The 24,869-nt window shown below is 35.8% G+C and overlaps 1 protein-coding gene and 1 pseudogene across 1 annotated transcript in view; one reads left to right on the forward strand and one right to left on the reverse strand.

Annotated features, from left to right (window-relative positions):
* The window catches only part of LOC114199987 (large ribosomal subunit protein eL32 pseudogene), a 248,784-nt pseudogene extending 247,279 nt beyond the window's left edge, over positions 1 to 1,505 (forward strand).
* IL1RAPL2 (interleukin 1 receptor accessory protein like 2) overlaps positions 1 to 24,869 on the reverse strand; it is a 629,876-nt gene that overhangs the window by 319,310 nt on the left and 285,697 nt on the right. Inside the window, 1 exon segment of the mRNA XM_088028544.1 lies at positions 6,654 to 6,728. Within this exon segment, the coding sequence (XP_087884670.1) occupies positions 6,654 to 6,728 (75 nt within the window).

Below are 24,869 nucleotides of genomic sequence, written 5' to 3' on the forward strand. Positions count from 1 at the left end.
TTAACAAAGTGTGATGAAATACTTTCAAGTTTATATTAAATCTCAACGGGATATAAACTTTGGCAACATCCCAAAACAACAGTATATGCAAGAGGTCTGGTCAATAATCATGTTATTCCTAAAATGTTCATAATCAACTTATCACATTACAGACAAATCTTTAGTAAACTATTAAATTTTTCTTTTTATTCTTTTTTTAATTTTTATTACTAAGTGTCTCAGAACAAGTACAACTAAGTTATAGAAACTAAGACAAAATAAATAAACCAGTTTCGGTCTCAAGCACTAATATGGCAGCCAACTTGTAGGGAAAAGGTTTGGGCCAGATTTTCCAAAGTTGTAAATAATCATAAATTATAATTTTGTATATTTTGGGTAATAGAATTTTTTTCAGTTTGGGGTAGCCCATGCTAAGCTCATGCATGTTATCCTGCAAAAATAGATCTTTAAGAAACACCTTAGAATGCCTACAAGGGAGAGTAAATGCTGTCATGAACCAGTTACAACTGTGTGCCAAGAAAGCTGAGTGAACTTGCTTTCCAAAGTCTTCACTTATTCCAAATTAAATGAAAGTTTTCAAGGAGTTATTTGAAGCTAAAGGGTAGGAGGAGTATACAAAAACACAGAGTTCAAAGGAATCCCTTGCTACCACCATTATATCCACAATGCATATACCAAATCATTACTCAAGCTAATGAAATTATCACATGTTGCTATTTATATTGATAGTAATTCTGGCTTGACATTTTCACTCAACTGGTTGGTGACTTTCTTTGGATTGTTTGTTCTATGACAACTTTAGAAAGAGTTGAATATTTTTGCTAAACTGAAGAGATACAAGGGTATCAGAAGTTTCCCTTTCTAGGGGCACCTGGGTGGCTCAGTAGGTTAAGAATCTGCCTTCAGCTCAGGTCATGATCCCAGGGTCCCAGGATCCAGCCCTGCATCAGGCTCCTTGTTCAGTGTAGAGTCTGCTCCTCCCTCTCCTTCTGCCCCTCCACCCCTCGTGCTTTCTTTCTCTCTCTTTTCTTTCTGTCTCTCAAATAAATAATTTTTTTTAAGGTTTCCACTTTGGCAGCCATCTGTTACTGGGCATCATAGCTGCCCTCAGACTTCTGGTGAAGCCCAAGATCGTTAAAAAGAGGACCAAGAAGTTCATCCAGCACCAGTCAGACCGCTATGTCAAAATTAAGCACAACTGGAGGAAACCCAGAGGCATTGACAATAGGGTGTGCAGAAGATTCAAGGGCCAGATCTTGATGCCCAACATTGGTTAAGGGAGCAACAAGAAAACAAAGCACATGGTGCCCAGTTGTTTCCAGAAGTTCCTAGTCCACAATGTCAAGGAGCTTGAAGTGCTGCTGATGTGCAACAAATCTTACTGTGCAGAGATTGCTCACAATGTCTCCTCCAAGAATTGCAAAGCTATTGTGGAAAGAGCAGCCCAACTGGCAATCAGAATCACCAATCCCAATGCCAGGCTGTGCAGCGAAGAAAATGAATAGACAGCTTGTTGTGCATGTCATATTTGTGTTAATAAAACCATAAAACTACAAAAAAAAGCTTCCATTTTTAGTATTGCCATATTGAAGCAAATGATGGATAATTTATTATTTCAAAAGGTTATATCTTTTGCAATTTTAATTATTTTCATGCAAATTTAGTACTTAAGGTTACACAGATATATCATTATATTGAGTAAAATAGTGTAGAACTGTTAATTTATGAGTCATTCTCCCTTTTCCCGTCTCTTTTTTGGCAGTGATCATATTGCATTGTAATTCTGTTTCCACATCTGTCTTCCCCAGTAGACTTGAGAATACCTTAAGGTCAAGGACCTAATTTTATTCACCTCTATATCCCCAGGATCTAACACAGTGTTTGACATCTGTTAAGAACACAAAAATAGTTTCTATGTAAATAGTTTTAAAAAGATAGATTTGGTTGAAAAGCTCATTTCCTATTTTAAGGCTTCAATTAGTTACTTATTTTTGCCTTGTAGTCTTGAATATTGCATTAAATATTATATTTTGCTTTATTCCCTTGTATAGTCTTTTATAGTAGTCTCTTAGGAGAACTAATACAATTTTCAGTAGAAACTGATATGCTGGTGAAATCGATTTCTGATGAAGATTAACACTCCTTTATACACAGAGAAAGTTTGAGCCAGTAGCACGTAACACAGTCATGAAATATGAATTTGAATAACCTGTAAAAATAAGATAAATTCTGAATGAGAATAGAAGAGAAATAAAGAGAATCTTTCATACTGGAACCGATTCATCTAGAGATGACTATCTGTTTTTTTTTTTAAAAAACATCTGAGGTATTCAATTAGCTTGGACTGTCCCACTGGTCTGAGTTTTTCTGATATGTTTTAGGCCCCCAAACCTTCTTTTTGACTCTTTGACACCAAAAGAGAAAGTAAACAGTGTTTATATTTATTTCTGCATAATACTGACTGGTTTATTTTAAGTCAGGAAATTTTAAAAAAAAAGTTATCATCAATGAGAAGAACAGGTTACATTTCCAAACTTATCTTCAATTGAAATTAGATGTAAAAAAAAAAAAGAAATTAGATGTGAGATCTCAAATCTTTTCAGCCACATTTATTCATGGCTTTTTCAAAGCTTCTAGGATCCTGTTAAAATCTTTAAGCATCTCTTTAGGTTCTATTAAAGAAAAAACAGTATCCAAAGAAGGGTCTACCTAACATCAATACATTTCAAGTAGGGCACATGTTGCTACAATGCTTCAATACTTTGGTATTAAAGTGCAATATGAATTAATATACTGTAATACAGTGTTATTTTTTCTTGGAAAAATAGAAAATATATTCATGCCAAAAAAAAAAAAGACTTAGTGCTGGTATAGTAAAAGTTTATTCATCAAATTCAAACTAAATTTACCTCCACAATAAGAAAATAAATGGAAGATAATAGGACCAAATAGGATTTTTTGTGTGTTTTATACATTGCTTTTGTCTTTATATTTCATACATTACTACAGGCAGCTTTAACGGAATAGGGTTGCTTTGTGAGAGCAAGAGTTTTCATATTCCTTTGTTAAGAATGTGTTTATCATCTCAAAATATATGGTTATTTGGTTAAGATTAATCTTCTTTCAGCATTACACTGTGAACACAATTTAACAACAACCAAACTGTCATCACTATGTCAGCAAAAAGTATGTAAATTTCTATAACATTGTGGATGACTAATGGATTACATTATAGAAAAGAGGAAGTCAAGATGTTTATTTTCCTCTAGAGACAACAAAATATCTGCACTGACGCCAACCATGCACAAAAAATATTCATTTCTACTGAAAAATTTCATTTACTGGATTGCCTTTACAAATATGCAGAACTGAGAACTTAGTGTAACCCTCAACAATCACATAAATAATTATTCCGACCATGTTTTCTAAAACTATCCTGGAGCTAGTACTCAAGTATTTCCCACAATATTTCTCATTTTGCACAAAATGCCTGCATGGGATTCTTGTCCATGGGAAAATGGAATTTACAATGCTTTAGAGAAAATGTTTGTTTTAGGTATCTGTTATTATTTAACAAACTACCTTAGTATCTAATGACAACAATTTTATTTTCCTCACAACTTTTTGGGTTAGAAATATGAGAATACTTTACCTTATTGGTTTGTCCCTGAACTACATGGCATAAGCCAGGTCAGCTGGGGATATAGATTCCACTTCCAACATGGCTTAGTCACTTACCAGCCTTGGTGCTCATTGACCTCTTTATCTTCAAATGGTGCCCCATCCTCTAGTGCCTCTCCATGTGGCTTGAGCTTCTCATAACATGGTAGTTTCAGAGAAGACCAAGAGACTTGAAGAGAAGCTGCAAGGTTTCCTTTGACCCAGCCTCCAAAATCCCAGAATATCACTTCTACCATACTCTATTGATCAATCACGTCCTTAAGGCCATCTTGGATTCAAGGAGAGGGGAATGATAAACTATGTTTAAATGGTAACAGTAGCAAAAAGTCTGTGGCCAACTTTAATCTAATAGAATGTTGTCTCGAATTTTAGGTACTGAGATTTGGGAAATTTTAACTTGGTAATGTGCTTAGCCATTTGAATTGGATTATTCTATTCTTTGGTAGTTCTACTTTTTGTTCTAATTTGAGGATGTCTAAAGCTGAATTTGCTTGATGAACTTTAAAAAAATGAAGGAAAATAATTTCCATAAGTTTTTATGATCTTACTGAACTCTGAAAGTTTTCCAGATATAGGCAGGGACATCCAATCACCCCAATTATTTTTCTCTCTTTTTTGCACTTGCAGTTTCTAAACATTCTGACTGCAGAACTCCCACTGACACTTAGGAGTTCTCTGACATTTACAGTGCTCCTAACATCACCTTACTATTGAGGCATAAGACTAAGTTACAAAATGACTCCCAGGTGTGAATAAATTATGCTAAATAAATATGTAGAAAAGTTAAAAATCACCTAAAATTAACCAGTTATGTACTTTTTCAAATGCCAAAGATCTGGTTTAACTGATTTTGTTTTCCTTTCTCTGAATTACATGGTTGCTGTAGCATTTTAGAGAAATAGCCTTTCTGGGATGAAAAATGGGCAGGTCTTCATCTTTCTGTCAATAAAGTTGTCTCCAAACTGTGTCACAAACTAAAAACTGAAAAGTTCAGCCTTGTACCTAATGTAAATTGGAAGCAAATTACTTTAGTAATTTTACAGGGTGGTGTTGGTGGTGGGCTATTTTGGCATCTCTACCTATGTTGAAATACATATTTATACCAAGCACATACCTTAGGGATGTCCTAAATAGCACATACAAATTCTGTACCCAGTGAATCTGAGTGAAATGTACTCCCTACAATGGTCTCTCTCCTTGCTTTAGAAAAGTATTCCTCTAACATTTTTGTTAAAGCTTGACTAATAGCAGAGGTGAATGAAGAAGTACCCCATTTATAGGCCACAAACACAAAATTTGAGATAGTTGTGTAAATTTTGCTTTCTACTCCTTAAAATATGTTTTCATATAAAAATAATTTATCCACTTTAATCTTCATGAAAACTACTGATATAAGATCATCTTATGGTTCATGTAACCCCAGGCAAACCACAGAGTACAACTCAAGGTATTTTCATCCCAGTATTGATGGAAAGATGTAAGCAAAATTTACTGAGGGTATGTGTCAGCACATCTAGATTTGGCTATAACAAAACATAATGACTCTGCAAAAGAACAGAAGTGGTAGGGGGAGAAACATAGCCTAATACTTCAACATTAGCTACAAAATATTCACATTTCCACAATCCATTACCAACATGTTTCTTTTCTTTTGTTTGTTTATTTTAAAATACTTAACTTTGGTACTTATACTTGTAGGCTACGTTAACTACAATGTACTATATTTCCTTTGGGAAAAATGAACAAGTTTTTAGGAATGTAATTTTCTCTCATCTATTCTCAAGATAGAAATAATCCTCTAGGGGCGCCTGGGTGGCTCAGTCGGTTAAGCGGCTGCCTTCGGCTCATGTCATGATCCCAGGGTCCTGGGATCGAGCCCCGCATTGGGCTCTCCGCTCGGCGGGGAGCCTGCTTCTCCCTCTCCCTCTGCCTGCCTCTCTGCCTACTTGTTTTCTCTCTGTATCTCTCTGCCAAATAAATAAATAAAATCTTTAAAAAAATATTTAAAAAAAAAGAAATAATCGTCTAATAGTCCAAATTGTATTGGAAAGATCAAAAGTTGAGTAAAACACCTTCCAAAGAGGGTTAAATATTGGGATCAATTCATCTTCCTTGGCTATATAATTGGTAGGTACCACTATGGTCACAGGTTTCAATAAATCATATACCCAAAATAAACCTAGTGCATTTCCAGAATCTTTGCTCATTTCTCTTGTTTAGAATTGAAGAAATTCTGAGAATTGAAGAATAGACTGAAACCCAAGGTGGATAAAAGCTCACAAATATTAAAGTACATGGTTTAGAGTAAAGGCCATGGTGTGAAAGAGATACTAACAGACTTCTGAATCTCAAGCTCACAGTTCTTGAAATACAAGGATTACTGGTAGGGACTTAAAAAGGAAGTCTCAACACCTTGTGTCATTATTTGAGTCTGTAAAAAAACATTAGCACCAATAAGTCACCTTGTTACTTTTACCAACACTGTATGATTCATAAATATTCAGGATCTCCACCTAAAAACAAGTTTTAAATAGCCCTGGATTGTGCCATTGGAAATAATATTATTAAATCATTTGAAGGATTGTACTGAGGGGCTCTTTTATTTTAAAAAGTGCTGTTCTCCAGAAGTTAATGTTATCTAAATGAAAATTTGGGGCTGGCAAGCATGAAAAGTGTTTTATACCAATCACCAATGCATGACATCTATGATCTATCAATCACAGAGTTAAAAAGCTCCGTCCTATAGCACACTTAACACCTAGTGTAACCAATTAGTATTACAATTCCTTGATGCAATACAAACTCATTTCCTTAAATTGCTATTGCACTGAACCCCAGGGTTATAAATGAGCAGGCACAAATTGATTTGCATGTAATAACAGTGGCAGTAAACCTTTCCTGGTTCATGCAATCTTCCCCATCTGTTAACAGAGAGCAAGCTTAGGATCTATTATTCCCAGAAGGGGACTTACCCAGCTGGACATCTATAACACTTGGCTGATTCTCCATGGGGAACAATGGCTTGGGAGGCTTGTCTGTGAGTAAAGCTAGAAGAGAAAATGAAAAAAGGTAATGGAAAAATTGAGATAAATTGGAGGATAAGAAAGATTCTATTGTGAATGATATTTGATATTTGTAGACTTGATGGTGTGTAAACATTTATTAGACAGTGTTTTTACTTGAGTTGTTACTCTATCCATATAATATCCATTTCCCAGCACATTTAGAGCCCCATTGATTCACTGTAAATAGGCCATTTCAACAGCTACACTTTCAAACAAGATCAAACAAATGAACTATTTTGAGTGATTTTTATAAGCTTGTAAGTATAAAGAAATATAGATTTTAAAAGTATAATCAGAGAAACATTATATCTCCATATGTACTTTGTGGTGCTAAATATTCTTAATAAAATACAACCCTAATAGACACATCTGGTGGATTGAATCTTCCATGCCTCTGAATCATGCCCCATTCCCCACTCAGCCTCTGAAAAATTATAATAAAGCATTGGTACCTTCATTAGGATAATGATTAAAAATACTGATTGAGCATCTTTTGTCCACCAAGTCCTGTGCTAAGTTTTAAGGGAGAAGGAAATAAAGTCTTTATATTTACCCTCAATTTACAATCTATGACTATGAACCAAACTTATATCCAAATAAAGAGATAATAGAACAAAGACCATCATCTAGTGAAAAATTGTAGCATTTGAGCCGTAAGACAGTATGTGGTAAAGGAATGAAGAAAGGAGAGGCCAATAATGGCTGGCAGAGTTGGGGAAAGTTTTATGAAGGAAATGGGTCTCCACATAGACCTTAAAGAATGGAAAACATTTGGAAAGGTAGAGAGCAAGGAAGAAGAAATGAAGGAAAGATTAACAACACAAACCAAGGAAGAGAGGTAGAACTTAGAGCATAATATGACTAGAGGAAAATGATCTGGTGAGAAGAAGCTGGGGGGGTAGGGTAAAGAGCAAGTTGCTCATGATGCAGAGTAATTAGAAATGAAAATAGATAGGATGGAACTCAATTCTGGAGGATCCTGAGAAATATGCAGAGGAATTTGGACATGATGTAGTAGCCTACAAGACCATTGTAGATTCTTGGAAAAATAGCAACAAACGACTCGAGGGAAGGGCTATCTAAAGATGATTGGCTTCCCATATAGGACAGGTTGGAGGAGAAAAAAACAGCTAAGAGAATGTAGTAATAACACAGTAGTGCAGGGCGGAGGTGAGAGAGGATGAAAAGTCATTAGTGGTGGAGTCTGGGAAAATTTTTAAAAAGGCAAATTTGACACATGAAAAAATGTTCATCATCATTAGCCATCAAGGAAATTCAAATCAAAACCACATTGAGATACCACCTTACACCACTTAGAATGGCAAAAATGGACAGAGAAAGAAACAACAAATGTTGGAGAGGTTGTGGAGAAAGGGGAACCCTCTTACACTGTTGGTGGGAATGCAAGTTGGTACAGCCACTTTGGAAAACAGTGTGGAGGTGCCTCAGAAAATTAAAAATAGAGCTACCCTATGACCCAGCAATTGCACTCTTGGGTATTTACCCTAAAGACACAGATGTAGTGAAAAGAAGGGCCATATGCACCCCAATGTTCATAGCAGCAATGTCCTCAATAGCCAAACTGTGAAAAGAGCCAAGATGCCCTTCAACAGATGAATGGATATAAAAGATATGGCCCACATATACAATGGAATATTACTCAGCCATCAGAAAAGATGAATACCCAACTTTTACACCAACATGGATAGGACTGGAGGAGATTATGCTAAGTGAAATAAGTCAAGCAGAGAAAGTCAATTATCATATGGTTTCACTTATTTGTGGAACATAAGGAATAGCGTGGAGGACATTAGGAGAAGGAAGGGAAAAATTAAGTGGGGGAATCGGAGGGAGAGATGAACCATGAGAGACTATGGACTCTGAGAAACAAACTGAGGGTTTTAGAGGGGAGGAAGAGTGGGGGGATGGGTTAGCCCGGTGATGGGTATTAAGGAGGGCATGTACTGCATGGAGCACTGGGTGTTATACGAAAACAATGGATCGTGGATCACCACATCAAAAACTAATGATGTATTGTATGGTGACTAACATAACATAAAAAAAATAATAAAAGGCAAATTTGAGAAGCACCTGGAAGAAAGAAATGAGAGCACTTGGCACACAGATACAAAATGGCTTATGGCAAACCTTGTATCAAGCTATTATTTATGTCCTGAATTCCTTTTAACTGTTCCCATATTTACGTCTTGCTTCAGCTGTCCAACTAGACTCTTACTGATTAAAGGGATATGTTTTATATATCTTTGTAATTCACAGGAGACATAGAATAGAGCTGGGCATATAAGAGATCACCATTAAAGCATCATTAATTGACTGGTATAGGAATTCCATGCTGACATGAGAAAAGTTCATCTCATATTTATAAGTCTATTTAGAAGAGAAAAAGAAACAAAAATTTTTTTAAAGATTTTATCCATTTTTTGAGAGAGCGAGAATGAGAGAGAGAGAGAGCACATGAGAGGGGGGAGGGTCAGAGGGAGAAACAGACTCCCTGCTTAGCAGGGAGCCCGGTGTGGGACTCGATCCCGGGACTCCAGGATCATGACCTGAGCTGAAGGCAGTCGCTTAACCAACTGAGCCACCCAGGCGCCCAAGAAACAAAAATTTATCAGATGACAGGTAAGATTAGGGAAATATATAAATTTGGTGAAATGCCCAAAATAATTGTTGAGAACAAACAAATGCACTTAGAAATTCACTTAGAAAAGAGCTTTACATAACATCATCTTTATCCTTCTGATACCCAAACTACTTGAAATGGGAAATTTTTAGTGAATTGTTCTTATTTTTCCAACTAATTTTTGTTGATGGAATACAAGAAATCTTGTCCTTATTCAATCAAATATATTTTTTCTAACTTGGCACAAAAATAGACACATAGATCAATAGAACAGGATAGAAAACCCAGAAATAAACCCACATCGTCAATTAATTTTCAATAAACCAGGAAAGAATATCCAATGAGAAAAAGAAAGTCTCTTCCACACATGGTGTTGAGGAAATTGGACAGCAACATGCAAAAGAATGAAAACTGGACCACTTTCTTACCCTGTACACAAAATAAATTCAAAATGGATGGAAGTCCTAAATGTGAGACAGGGATCCATCAAAATCCTAGAGGAGACTACAGGTAGTAACTTTTGTGATATCGGCCATAGTAACTTCTTACCAGATATGTCTCCTGAGGCAAGGGAAACAAAAACAAAAATAAACTATTGAGATTTCATCAAAATAAAAAGCTTCTGCCCAGCAAAAGAAATAATCAAGAAAACTAAAAGGCAACCTCCAGAATGGGAGAGGATATTTGCAAATGACATATGTGATAAAGGGTTAGTATCCGAAATATATAAAGAACTTAAAAAATTCAACACCCAAAAAACAAATAATCCAATTAAAAATGGGCAGAAGACATGAATAGACAGTTTTCCAAAGCAGACATCCAGATGGCCAACAGACACATGAAAAGATGCTCAACATCACTCATCATCAGGGAAATACAAATCAAAACTATAATGAGATAGATATAATCATCTCACAACTGTCAGAATGGCTAAAATCAACAATAGAAAAACAACAGGCGCTGGCGAGCATGTGGAGAAAGGCGAACCCTCTTGCACTGTTGGTGGGAATACAAGCTAGTGCAGCCACTCTGGAAAACAGTATGGAGGTTCCTCAAAAAGTTAAAAATAGAACAACCTGGGGCACCTGGCTGGCTCATTCAGAGGAGCATGTGACTTTTGGTCTTGGGGTCATGAGTTTGAGTCCCACGTTGGGTGTAGAGATTACTTAAAGAAATAAATAAAATGCAAAAGAACTACCCTATGATCCAGCAATTGCACTACTAGGTGTTTACCCAAAGCATACAAAAAATACTAATTCTAAAGGGATACATATATCCCAATGTTTACCCCAGCATTAGCTACATTAGCCAAACCATGGAAACAGCCTGAGTGTCCATCAACCGATGAATGGATACACACACACACACACACACACACACACACACACACACAGTGAAATATTACTCAACCATATAAAAGACTGAAATCTTGCCATTTGCAACAACATCGATGGAGCGGGACAGTATTATGCGAAGCAAAATAAGTCAGTCGGAGAAAGACAAATACCATATGATTTCACTCATATGTGGAATTTAAGGAACAAAACAAAGGAACAAAGAGGGAAAAAAGAGAGGGGGACAAACTAAGAAACAGACTAAACTATAGAGAACAAACTGATGGCTACCAGAAGGGAGGTGAATGTGCAGATGGGTGAAACAGATGATGGGGATTAAGGAATGCACTTGCTTTTATGAGCTGATTTAGGCATAATGTGGACAAACATACAAATACAATATCTATAGTCTTCATTTCCTAAATATTTCAGTTACCCTTAATAATCTGATATTAAAATATTATTTGAAACATAAAGGATATACTTTAAACAAAATTTAAATATTTGAATTTAAAATCCAGTCATAACAGGTGTTTGATTTTGTTATTTGCTACTATTTGTAATAGCAAAATATTGGAAAGAACCAAAATGTCCATTCGTAGGACAGTAGTTAAATAATATGGTGCTTCCATATAATGATATATTATGATGCAGACATTTAAAATAATTAGGTACATCTGTACATCTGTTATACAAAGATCTCCAAGATATACTGTTCAACAGTGTGCACAGCTTACTATCTTTTGTGTAAAAAGAAAAGTATATGTGTGTGTATGTACCCATGTGTATGCACATACAAAAATGTTTAAGTATGGAGTATTTCTGAATGGATACATGTAAAACTGATAACAGTGATATCCTCTGAAGAAAGGAACTGGGTGGTTGAAGAAAGGTAGAGGGGGTAAGGACAGTATGGTTAGGCAGAAGAAAATTTAATTTTCACTATACACTTTTTCTACATTTTGAACAGCATGCATATATTGTGTATTCAAAACATGAATAAAATTAAAATTAAATAAAATCCACCTACATTTTATTTATTAAAAATAATTTTGATTTCTTTGTAGAATTATTCTCAATTTGCCTTACAGATCTCTTCCTGCCGCTTCCCCTGCTTGTACTCTCTCTCTCTCCCTATCAGATAAATAAATAAAATCTTAAAAAATATATTTCATGCTCAAAGATGAACATCTTGTCCAATTCTTATCGGGATATGAATTTGGAGTCATCGCTGTCCCTCATCCTTACCTCCTGCCATGGACTATAGATATATTTACCCTGATTCCATTGTTAAGTGTCAATTACTGACATGACATTTATTAATAGAAATGATAATTTTAGGTGCCTTACATTTATAGGCGGCTCATAATTTTCAAAGTGTTTTCAGATACATTAGCTCATGTGATCTACACAATGACCTTGGAAAGTAAGGAAGATAGCTACAATAATGGCCAATTTAGAGATGAAGCTAAATGAAGCTTACATTGTCTCATTTGGTGCCCCCTTGTGACCAAAAGCCCCCATTTACAGAACTGCAAGGAAGACAAATTTGTAGGCAGAAGACAGGTACAAATGCTCAATACCGAATCAATGGTTTGAGCCTCTTTGACTCCACACTAACCTAAGGTTCCTAGGCCAATGGGAGTGGCTTTGTGGCAAACAGCCAACAGAGACATGATTCCTGTAGGACATTCCACACACATACATTTTTTCCCCTAAACCCATGAATGAAAGGGGATGACTTTACACTTACCCTAACACATCCCAATGGGATATATGGGTGTGGAGCCTCATTAAATTCCAATATCATGTCTAGGCCTGGTAATTGCCAAGAAGTGCAGGACATTTGTGATGATAAAACAGCAACTGCAGCAGTTCATCTGGATCCTGACCACCAGCCCAGAGACAAATCTATCAGCACTCAATGTAATTATAGCATTTGCAGATTAGCTAGAGAACATGCTGCCACGGGCCGACAAGTTCATTTCTTTCTTCTCTTTAAAAATTTCATCGGAAATTCAGTTACTATTTGAGAAATGAAAGGGGAGAACTGTCAATACCAGGACCTCTGAACAACAGAGTGAAGATTACAATTTTATTAGAAAACTGATCCTGGACCTCTACAGGGACCAATTTGGGGTCTGTGCTAGTCTTTGAATTTCCTGTTCAAGCTTCATGTTTTGATTGAAAGAAGGACAGCAAGCAATGCAGTTTGGTACTAATGTTTCAGTCCATAATTCCTCCCCTGCATTTCCCTCTGTAGCTGCTTATGTTTAATTATCCTTAAATATAATTGCTCTACTAAGTATACCATGAGAGTAGTCTTAATGTGCTAGTGAAACTATTACTGTTTCTGCCTGCTTCTTCCTAAAGCTAAGTTTTATGTGTTTGACACTAACTTTCCTGAGGAGAATTAGCTCTCTCTTTTCTATTATAGGTAAAGTTTATGTCTACCTGCACAAATCAATTGGTTTGACTAAAATGATTGGTCAATTTCCATGAGCATAGTATAAAAGATCAGTAGAATTAGTTGTTTGATTGAATAAATCAGTTTGACTATGCTGCCTAAGTATTACATACTGTTATTATAAGTTTCATTGTCCTCTTTTGTTGTTAATTTGTCTGTTTAATTAGACTTGCCAGGGAACCAAGTGAGAGGAAGTAGGACAGCTATATGCAAAGGACGCTAAATGTATGAACACACTAGTATCATAAAGTAACTCATTAGTTTCTATGAATGAAGTCATTATGGAATGTGTATATTAAGGTTAATGAAATGGATTCCTCCAAATCCATTCAACACACCAACACTGATCACATTCCAAAATCACTACTTTTATCACAACATTTAACCACTGAAAATCTACCAATGTTTCCTATATTAACAAGAGGATAAAATCTGAAACTGTCAGCTGGGAGTATAAAGAAAGCCACAATACAGCCTTTAAAAAAATCTTCTTGCCTTTTTACCCACTCTTCTACTTTATCAATGTGAGGGTCAAATTACTTTCCTCATTTGTCCCTTAACACATTGCATTAATTTCCAACTCGGCATCTTGGCTTAAATACTTTCCCTAAGCTTGAAAACAAATAACAGTTACCATAGTTATCATTAATTTGGCATCTACTGTGTGCTAAGCATTGTTATAAGGCATTTTATATTACATTTTACAAATAACTTTCCCAAAGTCCAGCAGCTTTTGACTAGTAAAGCAGAGATCTGAAGTGAGTTTTGTTTTATTTCACCATGCTCACCATGCTTCTCTAAGAACTTTACCTTGTTTTTCACCATCCCAAGTCCTATATAAACTCTAAAAGCCAGTTCTGCATGCCCCAGAAAACCTCCCCCCCAAAAAAGCCCAAGCTAAAGTTTACTCTCTCTGGTTTGACTGAAAATGAAATCCTAAAACATTTACTATTTCTTTGAACCACTCATTTGGTTCATAGCATACACTACTTTGACTACAAATTAAACCTCACTTTACATGGGTATGTCTAGTCTCCCTAATTAGATTTTTAAGCTTCTGGAAGACAAGAATCATACCTCACATAACTCAGAAATTAAGATAGTGTCTGACACTTTGGAACAAATAAACACAATATCAAAATTAACTTTCCTATAATATTCTATCTCTAAAGACAGGTGCTTTCCATAGTATCCTTAGGTTACAAAGAACAGAAACAAATTTTTGCAAATTTAAGCAAAAAGGGAATTTATCAGAAGGATACCTCAAGGATGGACAGGATGTCTGAGGAACTGAGTTTAGAGATAGAAAAGCAACTAGGTCAGGTCTAGATGTACAGGCAAAAAGGACTACACAACAATCTCTTCTTGATTTCATCAATAAATTGAATTACTCCGACTAGTTTTGTGTTTCTTTTTAATTGTTTTGCATTTTTGTGTCTTGTTCTTCATCCTTGTGTCACTTTGATCAAGATTCAAAATTCCAGGAATGCACAAGTTGTTTTTTTTTTATCTTCTTTATCTATTTCATCCATCCCCCATCCCACACCTCTCCGTCAATCACCAGTTTGTTCTCAGTAAGAGTTTGTTTTGTTTTCTAGATTCCATATGTGAGTGAAATCACATGGTATCTATCTTTGACTTATTTCACTTAGTATTATACCTTCTAGTTTCAGCCATGTTGTCACAAATGGCAAGATCTCATTCTTTTTTATGCCTGAGTAATATATAGCTGTATATATATACCTACCACATCTTCTTTATCCATGCATCTATCAATAGACACTTGGGTTGCATCCATATCTTCGTTATTATAAATAAGGCCATAATAAACATAGGGATGCATATATCTTTTCAAATTTGTGTTTTTGTTTTCTTTGGGTAAATACTCAGTAGTGGAATTATTAGATTATATGGTATTTCTATTTTTAAATTTTTGAGAAAACTTCATATTGTTTTCCAGTGGTTTCAACGATCTACATTCCCACCAACAGTGTACAAGGGTTACCTTTTCTCTACACCCCCACCAATATTTGTTATTTCTTGTCTTTTCAATACTAGCCATTCTGACAGATGTGAGGTGATACCTTATTGTGGTTTTGATTTGTATTTCCCTGATGATTAGCGATGTGGAGCATCTTTTCATGCGTCTGTTGGCCATCAGGATGTCTACAAAAAATTGTCTATTCAAGGCCTCTGCTCATTTTTTAATCATATAGTTTGTTTGTTGTTGTTGTTGTTTTGGTGTTGAGTTCTATATGTTCCTAATATATTTTGTATATTAACTTCTTATTGGATATATCATTTGCAAATACCTTCTCCCACTCATTAAGTTTCCTTTTTGTTTTCATGATTTCTTTTGCTGTGAAATAAGCTTTTGATTTTTTGTTCATTTTGTTTTCCTTGGCTGAGGAGACACACCCATAAATGTTTTGCTAGGGCTGATGTCCAAGAGAGTACTGCCTTTATTTTCTTTTAGGAGTTTTACATGGTTTCAGGTCTTACATTTAGTTATTTGTCCAATTTGAGTGTATTTTTGTGTGTGGTATAAGAAAGTAGTCCAGTTTTTATTCTTTTCCATGTAACTGTCCAGTTTTCCCAAAACCATTTATTGAATAGACTGTCTTTTCCCCATTGTATATTCTTGCCTCCTCTGTTAGAGATGAATTGGTTATATATGTGTTGGCATATTTCTGGGCTCTCCATTCTGTTCCATTGATCTACGTTTCTATTTTCATGCAAGTTCCATGATGCTTTGACTACTCTAGCTTTGTAGTATATCTTGAAATCTTGGATTATGATACTCCTATCATTGTTCTTCCTTCTCAAGATTGCTTTGACTATTCAGGGTCTTTTGTGGTTCCATACAAATTTTAGGATTATTTGTTTTGGTTCTGTGAAAAATGCTTTTGGTATTTTGATAGGGATTGCATTGAATCTGCAGATTACTTTGGGTATTATGGACATTTTAACAATATTAATTCTTCCAATCCACAAGAATGGTATATCTTTCCACTTATTTGTGTCATGTTTAATTTCTTTTATCAGTGGTTTATAGTTTGCAGAGCACAAGACTTTTACCTCCTTGGTTAAGTTTATTCCTAAGTATTTAATTTTTTTGGTGCAACAGTTAATGGGACTGTTTTCTTAATTTCTCTTTCTGCTATTTGGTTAATAGTTTATAGAAATACAACAGATTTCTGTACATTATTTTGTATCCTGCAACTTTACCAAATTCGTTTATTAGTTCTAACAGTTTTTTGATGGAATCTTTAGGGTTTTCTACATATAGGACCTTGTCATCTGCAAATAATGAGTTTTACTTTTTCCTTACCAATTTGGATGTATTTTATTTCTTTTTCTTGCCTGATTGCTGCAGCTAGGACTTCCAGTACTGTGCTGGATAAAAGTAGTAAGAGAAAACATACTTCTCTTGTTCCTGATCTTGGAGGAAATACTTTCAGGTTTTCACCATTGGGTATGATGTTAGTTATAGGTTTTTTCATATATAATCTTAGTCACGTCGAAGTATGTAAGCTCTAAACCCAGCTTGTTGAGAGTTTTTATCATAAATGGATATTGTACTCTGTCGAATATTTTTCTGCATCTATTGAGATGATCATACGGTTTTTCTCCTTCCGCTTGTTAATGTGATGCATCATGCTGACCAATTTGTGAATATTTAACTACCCTTGCATTCTTGGAATAAATCTCACTGCATCATGGTGAATAATCCATTTAATATATTGTTTAATTTGGTTTGCTAATGGTTTGTTGAGGATTTTTAAATCTATGTTCATCAGAGATACAGGCCTGTAGTTTTCTTTTTTTCATAGTGCCTTTTTCTGGTTTTGATATCAGGGTAATGCTGGCCTCAGAATGAATTTGGAAAATTTCCTTCCTCTTCTTTGTTTTGGAGTAGTTTAAGAACAGGCATTAACTCTTCTTTAAATATTTAGTGGAATTCACCTGTGAAGCCATTTAGTCCTGGACTTTTGTTTGTCGGGAGTTTTGTTGATTACTGATTCAATTTCATTAACAATAACCAGTCTTTTCAAATTTTCAATTTCTTCCTGATTCAGTTTTGGAAGATTGTATGTTTCTAGGAATTTACCCATTTGTTCTAGGCTGTCTTATTTGTTGGCATATAATTTTTCATAATATTGTCCTATAATTCTTTGTATTTCTGTGGTGTTGGGTGTGAATAGACAAGTTTTGTGCTCCAGCCCTAGCCAAGACTGCATGTACACGTTGAGAAAAAGAATTCCCTAAAGCAGGATTTCTCAACATCAGCACTTTCATTGCCAGGTAATTTTCTGTTGCATGGGGCTGTCTTGTGGGTTATAGGATGTTTAGCAACATCCCTGGCCTTTACTCATTATAAGCAGTAGCATCTTTCCCAAGTTGTGACAACCAAAAATGTTTTCAGACATTGGCAAATACTCTCTGGGGAGCAAAATCACCCATGGTAAAGAACTATTGCCCTGGGTGAGTGCTGTGAATTGTGTAAGACTGTTGAATCACAGACCTGTACCTCTGAAACAAATAATACTTTATATGTTAAAGATAAAAAGAAGAAGAAGATAGCAGAAAGGGAAAAATGGGGGGAAATCAGAGGAGGAGATGAACCATGAGAGACTACGGACTCTGAGAAACAAACTGAGGGTTCTAAAGGGGAAGGGGGTGGGAGATGGTTTAGCCTGGTGATGGGTATTAAAGAGGGCATGTACAGAATGGAGCACTGGGTGTTATACGCAAACAATGAATCATGGGACACTACATCAAAAACTAATGATGTAATGTATGGTGATTAACATCACATAATAAAGTAAAAAATATGAAGAAAGAAATGTTAAAAGTTAAAAAAAAAAAAACTATTGCCCTGAAGGAAAGTTAGGTTGCCTGGTGTTCTAAGGAAATTGAGGATCTTGGGAAAAAAGACTTGGGAATGGTCTTCATGTGGGAAACAAAATTGAGGCCCTAACTAAGCAAATTAGATCTAGGGAGAGCCAGGGATATTGTTAATATCTTTAAAAGTTTCCCGTAATCCTGAATGGAAATTAGCTATGGCTAGTTGAAAGAGTCAACTAGTTTCAAGATTTCATAATTTGAACATAGAATGAATACAGAAATTGCTGATCTCTGGAAACATCATAAACACTATTAATCTTTGGAAAGAAATATTTCTTTCTGAATTAAGTACACAGACTTCCTAATTCTGAATTATGAGGCACACATTTTATTGGACACTTAGTGAATCTAAAGTCACATATAAGTATTTTGTTTCTAAGATTACTAAGCTGAAAGTCCCCTAAGTTAGATGATCTTCCAGGAAAAATACACAATAAACATGATTATTTAATTTCATTTTTAGTCCTCCAAACCTATAAGCTCAAATAGAACCATTGTTGGTTATAATGTGCCCTAAACTTCCCTCTTTTGCATACCCTACTTTGTTTTTTTAATTTAATTTAATTTACATTCAATTAATTAACATATAGCGTATATTAGTTTCAGAGGTAAGTTCAGTGATTCATCATTGGTATATAACACCCAGTGCTCATTATATCACATGTCCTTCTTAATGCCCATCACCCAGTTTCCCCATCCTCCCTCCCCTCCAGCAACCCTCAGTTTGTTTCCTATAGTTAGGAGTCTCTTATGGCTTTTCTCCCTCTCTGATTTCATCTTTTTTTAAAAGATTTTATTTATTTATTTGACAGAGAGAGAGCACACGCACAAGCAGGAGTGGCAGGCAGAGGGAGAGGGAGAAACAGGGTCTCCACTGAGCAGGGATCCAGACATGGGGCTCAATCCCAGACCCTGTGATCATGACCTGAGCCTAAGGCAGATGCTTAACAGACTGAGCCACCCAGGCGCCCCCTCTCTGTTTTTTTTTAACTTTAAAAAAAAAATTTATTGTTATGTTAATCACCATATATTACATCTTTAGTTTTTGATGTAGTGTTCCATGATTCATTGTTTGTGTATAACACCCTGTGCTCCATGTAGAACGTGCCCTCTTTAATACCCATCACCAGGCTAACCCATCCTCCTACCCCCTTCCCCTCTAGAACCCTCAGTTTGCCTTTCAGAGTCCATCATCTCTCATGGTTTGTCTCCCCCTCCGATTTCCCTAACTTCATTCTTCCCCTCCTGCTATCTTCTTCTTTTTTTTTTTAACATATATTGTATTATTTGTTTCAGAGGTACAGATCTGTGATTCAACAGTCTTGCACAATTCACAGTGCTCACCATAGCACATACCCTCCCCAATGTCTATCACCCAGCCACCCCATCTCTCCCACCCCCCACCACTCCAGCAACCCCCAGTTTGTTTCCTGAGATTAAGAATTCCTCACATCAGTGAGGTCATATGATACATGTCTTTCTCTGATTGACTTATTTCGCTCAGCATAACACCTTCCAGTTCCATCCACGTCGTTGCAAATGGCAAGATCTCATTCCTTTTGATGGCTGCATAATATTCCATTGTATATATATTCCACATCTTCTTTATCCATTCATCTGTCGATGGACATCTTGGCTCTTTCTCTGGTTTTGTCTTGTTTTATTTTTCCCTCCCTTCCCCCGTGATCCTCTGTTTTATTTTTTAAATTCCACATATGAGTGAAAGCATATGATAATTGCCTTTCTCTGACTGACTTATTTTGCTTAGCATAATACCCTCTAGTTCCATCCACATCATTGCAAATGGCAAGATTTCAATTTCTGATGGCTGAGTAATATTCCATGTATATATATACCACACCTTCTTTATCCATTCATCTGTTGATGGATATTTGGGTTCTTCCCATAGTTTGGCTATTTTGGAAATTATTGCTATAAACATTGGGGTGCAGGTGCCCTACTTTGAAGTTCCTTCTCCTGCCTGCTTTTAGACACCCGGAATTGTGTCTCCCTAATCAAAACTTGCTACAAAGAAGTCTCTGCAATTTAAACTTTAGTATAAACTTAAGACATCTCTACTTCCTCTCCTAAGGCTAATTACTTTTGAAGGATTGTCTCTAAATGTGAAATGATAGGCTTTACTCCTTAGTAGGGGTTTAAACAGCAGATGCATATTGAGCCTGAGGACCCTTCTGGGAACTCCTGCTTTCACACTGGTATTGACCAACAAACAGGGTGGCCTTCAGCAGAAGCTGATGAAGACAATGTTATTTTCCTGGAGATCCCACCATCATTATTATGAGTGATTCCTTGACTTCTTAATGACCTTAAGAAAGAGAACCCAGACATATTTTAAATTAAAAAAAATGCATTAATGTCCATTAGAAGTCAAGTCTGGTTTTAATTTTGGCATGTTCTTACCTCCATCAACTAAGCACTATAGCCAGTTATTTTCTATAAATATTTTCTCTGCCAAAACTCTAATATTCTCTGCTTTATTTAAAACAGGAGTGGGCAGACTGACACATATTCTTTGTTTATTAACATCCAGGGTGAATATGTATTCTCTCTGTTTCAGCTATAAGAGAAAGGCTGTGATGGGTTCAGGTAAAAAATAAAGCCAGTGATTCCCAGATTCATTTGGGTATTTGTTTTCAAACCATTGGTGTTTTAACTTTCAGATATTTTGATATGCATCTCCCACATCTCCCTACCCCTCGTTAAGAATAATTTCCTTTAGTAAGTCACTATTACTGATGGTGATGGCTCATGTTCCTCATGTGTGTATTTGAAAGATAAAATTATGGAGCACCACAGAGTCAAACAGATAAGAGGTAATGTTCATAATATTAAATTGTTTTCTTAAAAAAAAACACATTCTAGTTGTATTAAAAATATTCCTGACATCATTTAAAGCCATTTCAAGTATTTGACTTATTTATCATAGAAATTAAAGTTTTAAGTTCTTCAAATGAATAAGTGATCCTTTAACAGTCAGATGCTAAGTTCCCAGGGAAATTCTAAGCAATCTACTTGGCCATTGCCCCTGCACAGCTTAGGGCTCCTCTAGCAACCTCTCTGGGCATCTGGCTCAGAGTGTATGTCCTGACTCGTGTTTCAGTGGATGTGCCTTCAGGGTGGAGAATGGTCAGGGCTGCTGTGAAGTTACCCTGAAGTGCCGTTTCCTCTAGATTCCATATTTACTTCCACTAATATTTGAGTTTTGTGCAATGTGCGAACTTTGGGAAAGCTTGAGCATAAAAGCAGAGCAATTTCTTCTCAATGCCATTTGACACAGGGCCCTTCTCTGGAGAGAAGAATGTTTATTCAGCATAAATCTGCCCAGACATAAAACTCCTTCAAACTTGAAAAGAAAACAACCTTGGGGCAAATGGAAACTTAAAGAGAGATTGTGATGGTAGGGGTTTTTTTGTTTGTTTGTTTTGTTTTTCCCTTCACAGAGCATGTTTTTTCTTCATTCTTGCCTTTTCCCCCTCAAGTAAGATTTTGCCTTCTCTCTCTAAAATAGTATACCCTGGACCCTCACATTGCAGATGTCTAACATATTCCAAATGTAGTTACAATCCAAGAAATTACACAAGAGAGTATACTTCTGGATTCCACATAGGATTTAGGTAGTAGTTAGCACTAAAATAAATATGAGAGGTGAAACATAGAAGATACACTGATTTTAAAGTTTTCTTTCCAGCCTTATTGAGATATATTTGACATATAACATTGTATAAATTTAAGGTGTACAACTTGTTAATTTGACATACTCATATATTGCAATATGATTATGACCACAATGTTAACTAAGATGTACATCACATCACATAATTAGCATTTCTAAATGGAATTTTATACCAATATCCCCCCATTTCCCCTGCTCCCCAGCCCCTGGTAACCACCATTCTACTCTCTGTTTCTATGAGTTTGGCTTTTAAGATTCTATGTATAAGTGAGATCATACAGTATTTGTCTTTCCCTGACTTATTTCACTTAGCATAATGCCCTCAAGGTCCATTTGTGTTATCACACATGTCAGGATTTCCTTCTTTCTCATGGCTGAATAATTTTCCATTGTGTGTGTGTGTGTGTGTGTGTGTGTGTGTGTGTGTGTGTGTACATACCACATCTTTATGAGATAGATCAATTTTTAACTTGCATCAAGATCTTCATTTGGTTCTGTGGTTACTGATCTGCAGGATTCTAGAAATTTGGCCCAGATTGTGATGACTAAGAATATAATAAGATACTCAAGAATGGTTAATTTTAGAGGTAGACAAGCTCTTATTGTCTAATTCATGTAGCTATTTTGACAGATGAAGAAACTTAAAGGTAGAAATGGAAGGGATTTGCTGAACATCATATTGCAAATTAGTGATAAAGCAGAAGACTAAAACCCCTTTTTCTGAATTACAGTTCAATATTCTTGCCACTGCACCATGACTAAAACTGATTATACATGCATTCCATGCCAAGCTCTTTTACATTCATTCCCCTCATAAAATCTTTACAACAATGTATAAAGTAGTTCCTAATATTATCAACATTTGACAGATGAGAAAACTGAGGCTCAGTGAGATTAAATGATTTGCCTAAAATCATATTGCTGATAAATATAAATAGACCAGGATTCAACCTAATTCTACTTGACTCTTGAGTTTGAACTCATAGCCACTATTCCACACCATCACCTCTCTTCCTTGTTTTTTCATTTAAGAGTGTTTCTTTTTAATTCAAAATACATCCTGTTTCTGGGGTGCTTGGGTGGCTCAGTTGGTTGGGCATCTGCCTTCTGCTCAGGTCGTGATCCCAGGGTCCTGGGATCAAGTCCTACATCAGGCTTCTTGCTCAGCGGGGAGCCTGCTTCTCCTTCACCTTCTGTCTGCCGCTCTGCCTACTTGTGCTCTCTCTCTCTCTCTCGCTCTGTCAAATAAATAAATAAAATCTTTTAAAAAAATACATCCTGTTTCCATATAAGCATCACCAAAAAAAGATAGATATGTAATTAATGTAGTTTTGGAATGAATTGATTGAATACCTTTAGTTGTGTCTACACAATTCTATAGGTGGAAGAATGGGATGAAAATCCAAACTTAAATTATTTGGTGTCATTCATTCTTTCAAACAGTTAACAAATATAGTTCTTCTATTAGAGAAAAGTACTTTACTAAACACTGTGTGTCCGTGCTGGGATTAGGATGTACAAATTTGTACAAAAAGTACAGATTTGAAGAATACACCAAGTTATGTCAAAAGGGTTACTCTAGTACAAGAGATAGACATGTATAAATGTCTGTGGTAAAGGACAAAAAGTGGTAAATGCCTGTTTTCATTTTTCTATTTTATTATGTTATGTTAATCACCATACATCACATCATTAGTTTTTGATGTAGTGTTCCATGATTCATGGTTTGTGTATAACACCCAGTGCTCCATTCCATACCACCTGAACACACCCGATCTGGTCTGTTTTTATTTTTATTGTTATTGTTACAAGTTATCACAAACTTAGTGCTTTAAGTCATCACATTTATTATTAGTATTTTATCATTTGAGAGGTTAGAAGTTTGATGTGGGTCTTACTGAACTAAAATTAAGGTGATACAGGGCTGAGTCCTTTTCTGACTTCTGAGGGGAGAATTTAACCTCTCCTTTTCCAGCTTCTAAAGGTTGCCCACATTACTTGGTGCTTGACCTTATTCCAGCTTCAAAGTCAGAAATGGCAGGCTGAGTCCTTCTCACGTCACTACAACCTTCTCTTCTGTCTCCCTCTTCCACTTTTAATGACCCTTGTGACTACATTGGGTTTGCCTGCATAATTCAGGATAATTGCCCTATTTTAAAGTCAGGTGATTAGCTACCATAATTCCATTTGGAAACTTAATTTGCTTTTGCTATATAACCTAACATATTCCTAACAGATCAAGATGTGGACATCTTTAGGAGGCCCTTATTCTGCCTACTAAAATGTCACAAAAGGTTATAAAATAAAATACAAATGAAATGTAAAGAGTAATATGATATCTTGGTTGTCATATGGAACAATGACATACATTGCATGTGTTTATTTTTATGAAACAAACTTTTCTTCACTGATCTCACTTCAGCCAAATCAACTTGTAAATATAGACTTAATCTTTGTATTTCAACCAAAGTGTATTCAAGGCAATTATCTGAATAGATTGGGCTGGTATTGATGCTTTTCTTTTCAGCTTAATGATATTTATTTATCACTACTGAACTCATTAGGCATCCATAGCCGATCAACATATTTTGTAATGCAAAGTAACAGGGAAAACAAAATATCACTTAAAAAATGTTAACTGTTTGGATGTGCTAATTGTTCAAATGAAAACTACAACTATGGATGTTAAATTAGCAATTGCTTTAGAATCAAAAGTTTCATGATAAGAATAATTTTCTTTTTTTTAAAGATTTTATTTATTTATTTGACAGAGGGAGACAATGAGAGCAGGAACACAAGCAGGGGTAGTGGGAGAGGGAGAAGCAGGCTTCCCGCTGAGCAGGGAGCCCGATGTGGGACTCGATCCCAGGACCCTGGGATCATGACCTGAGCCGAAGGCAGACGCTTAATGACTGAGCCACCCAGGCGCCCGATAAGAATAATTTTCTAATTCACAGTAATCTTCTGGTGGACATTAAACATGATGTAATATCTAGAACTCAGGAAGAAATTATCCTAAGTGGTGAGCCATCCTAACATAAAAAATTACTTAACTCTGTGGCCTAAAGTGGAAAATAGA

This window comes from Eumetopias jubatus, unplaced genomic scaffold (genome assembly GCF_037043125.1).
Source record: "Eumetopias jubatus isolate StellerSeaLion01/CBP00866 unplaced genomic scaffold, mEumJub1_p1.0 scaffold_11, whole genome shotgun sequence".
NCBI lineage: Eukaryota > Metazoa > Chordata > Mammalia > Carnivora > Otariidae > Eumetopias > Eumetopias jubatus.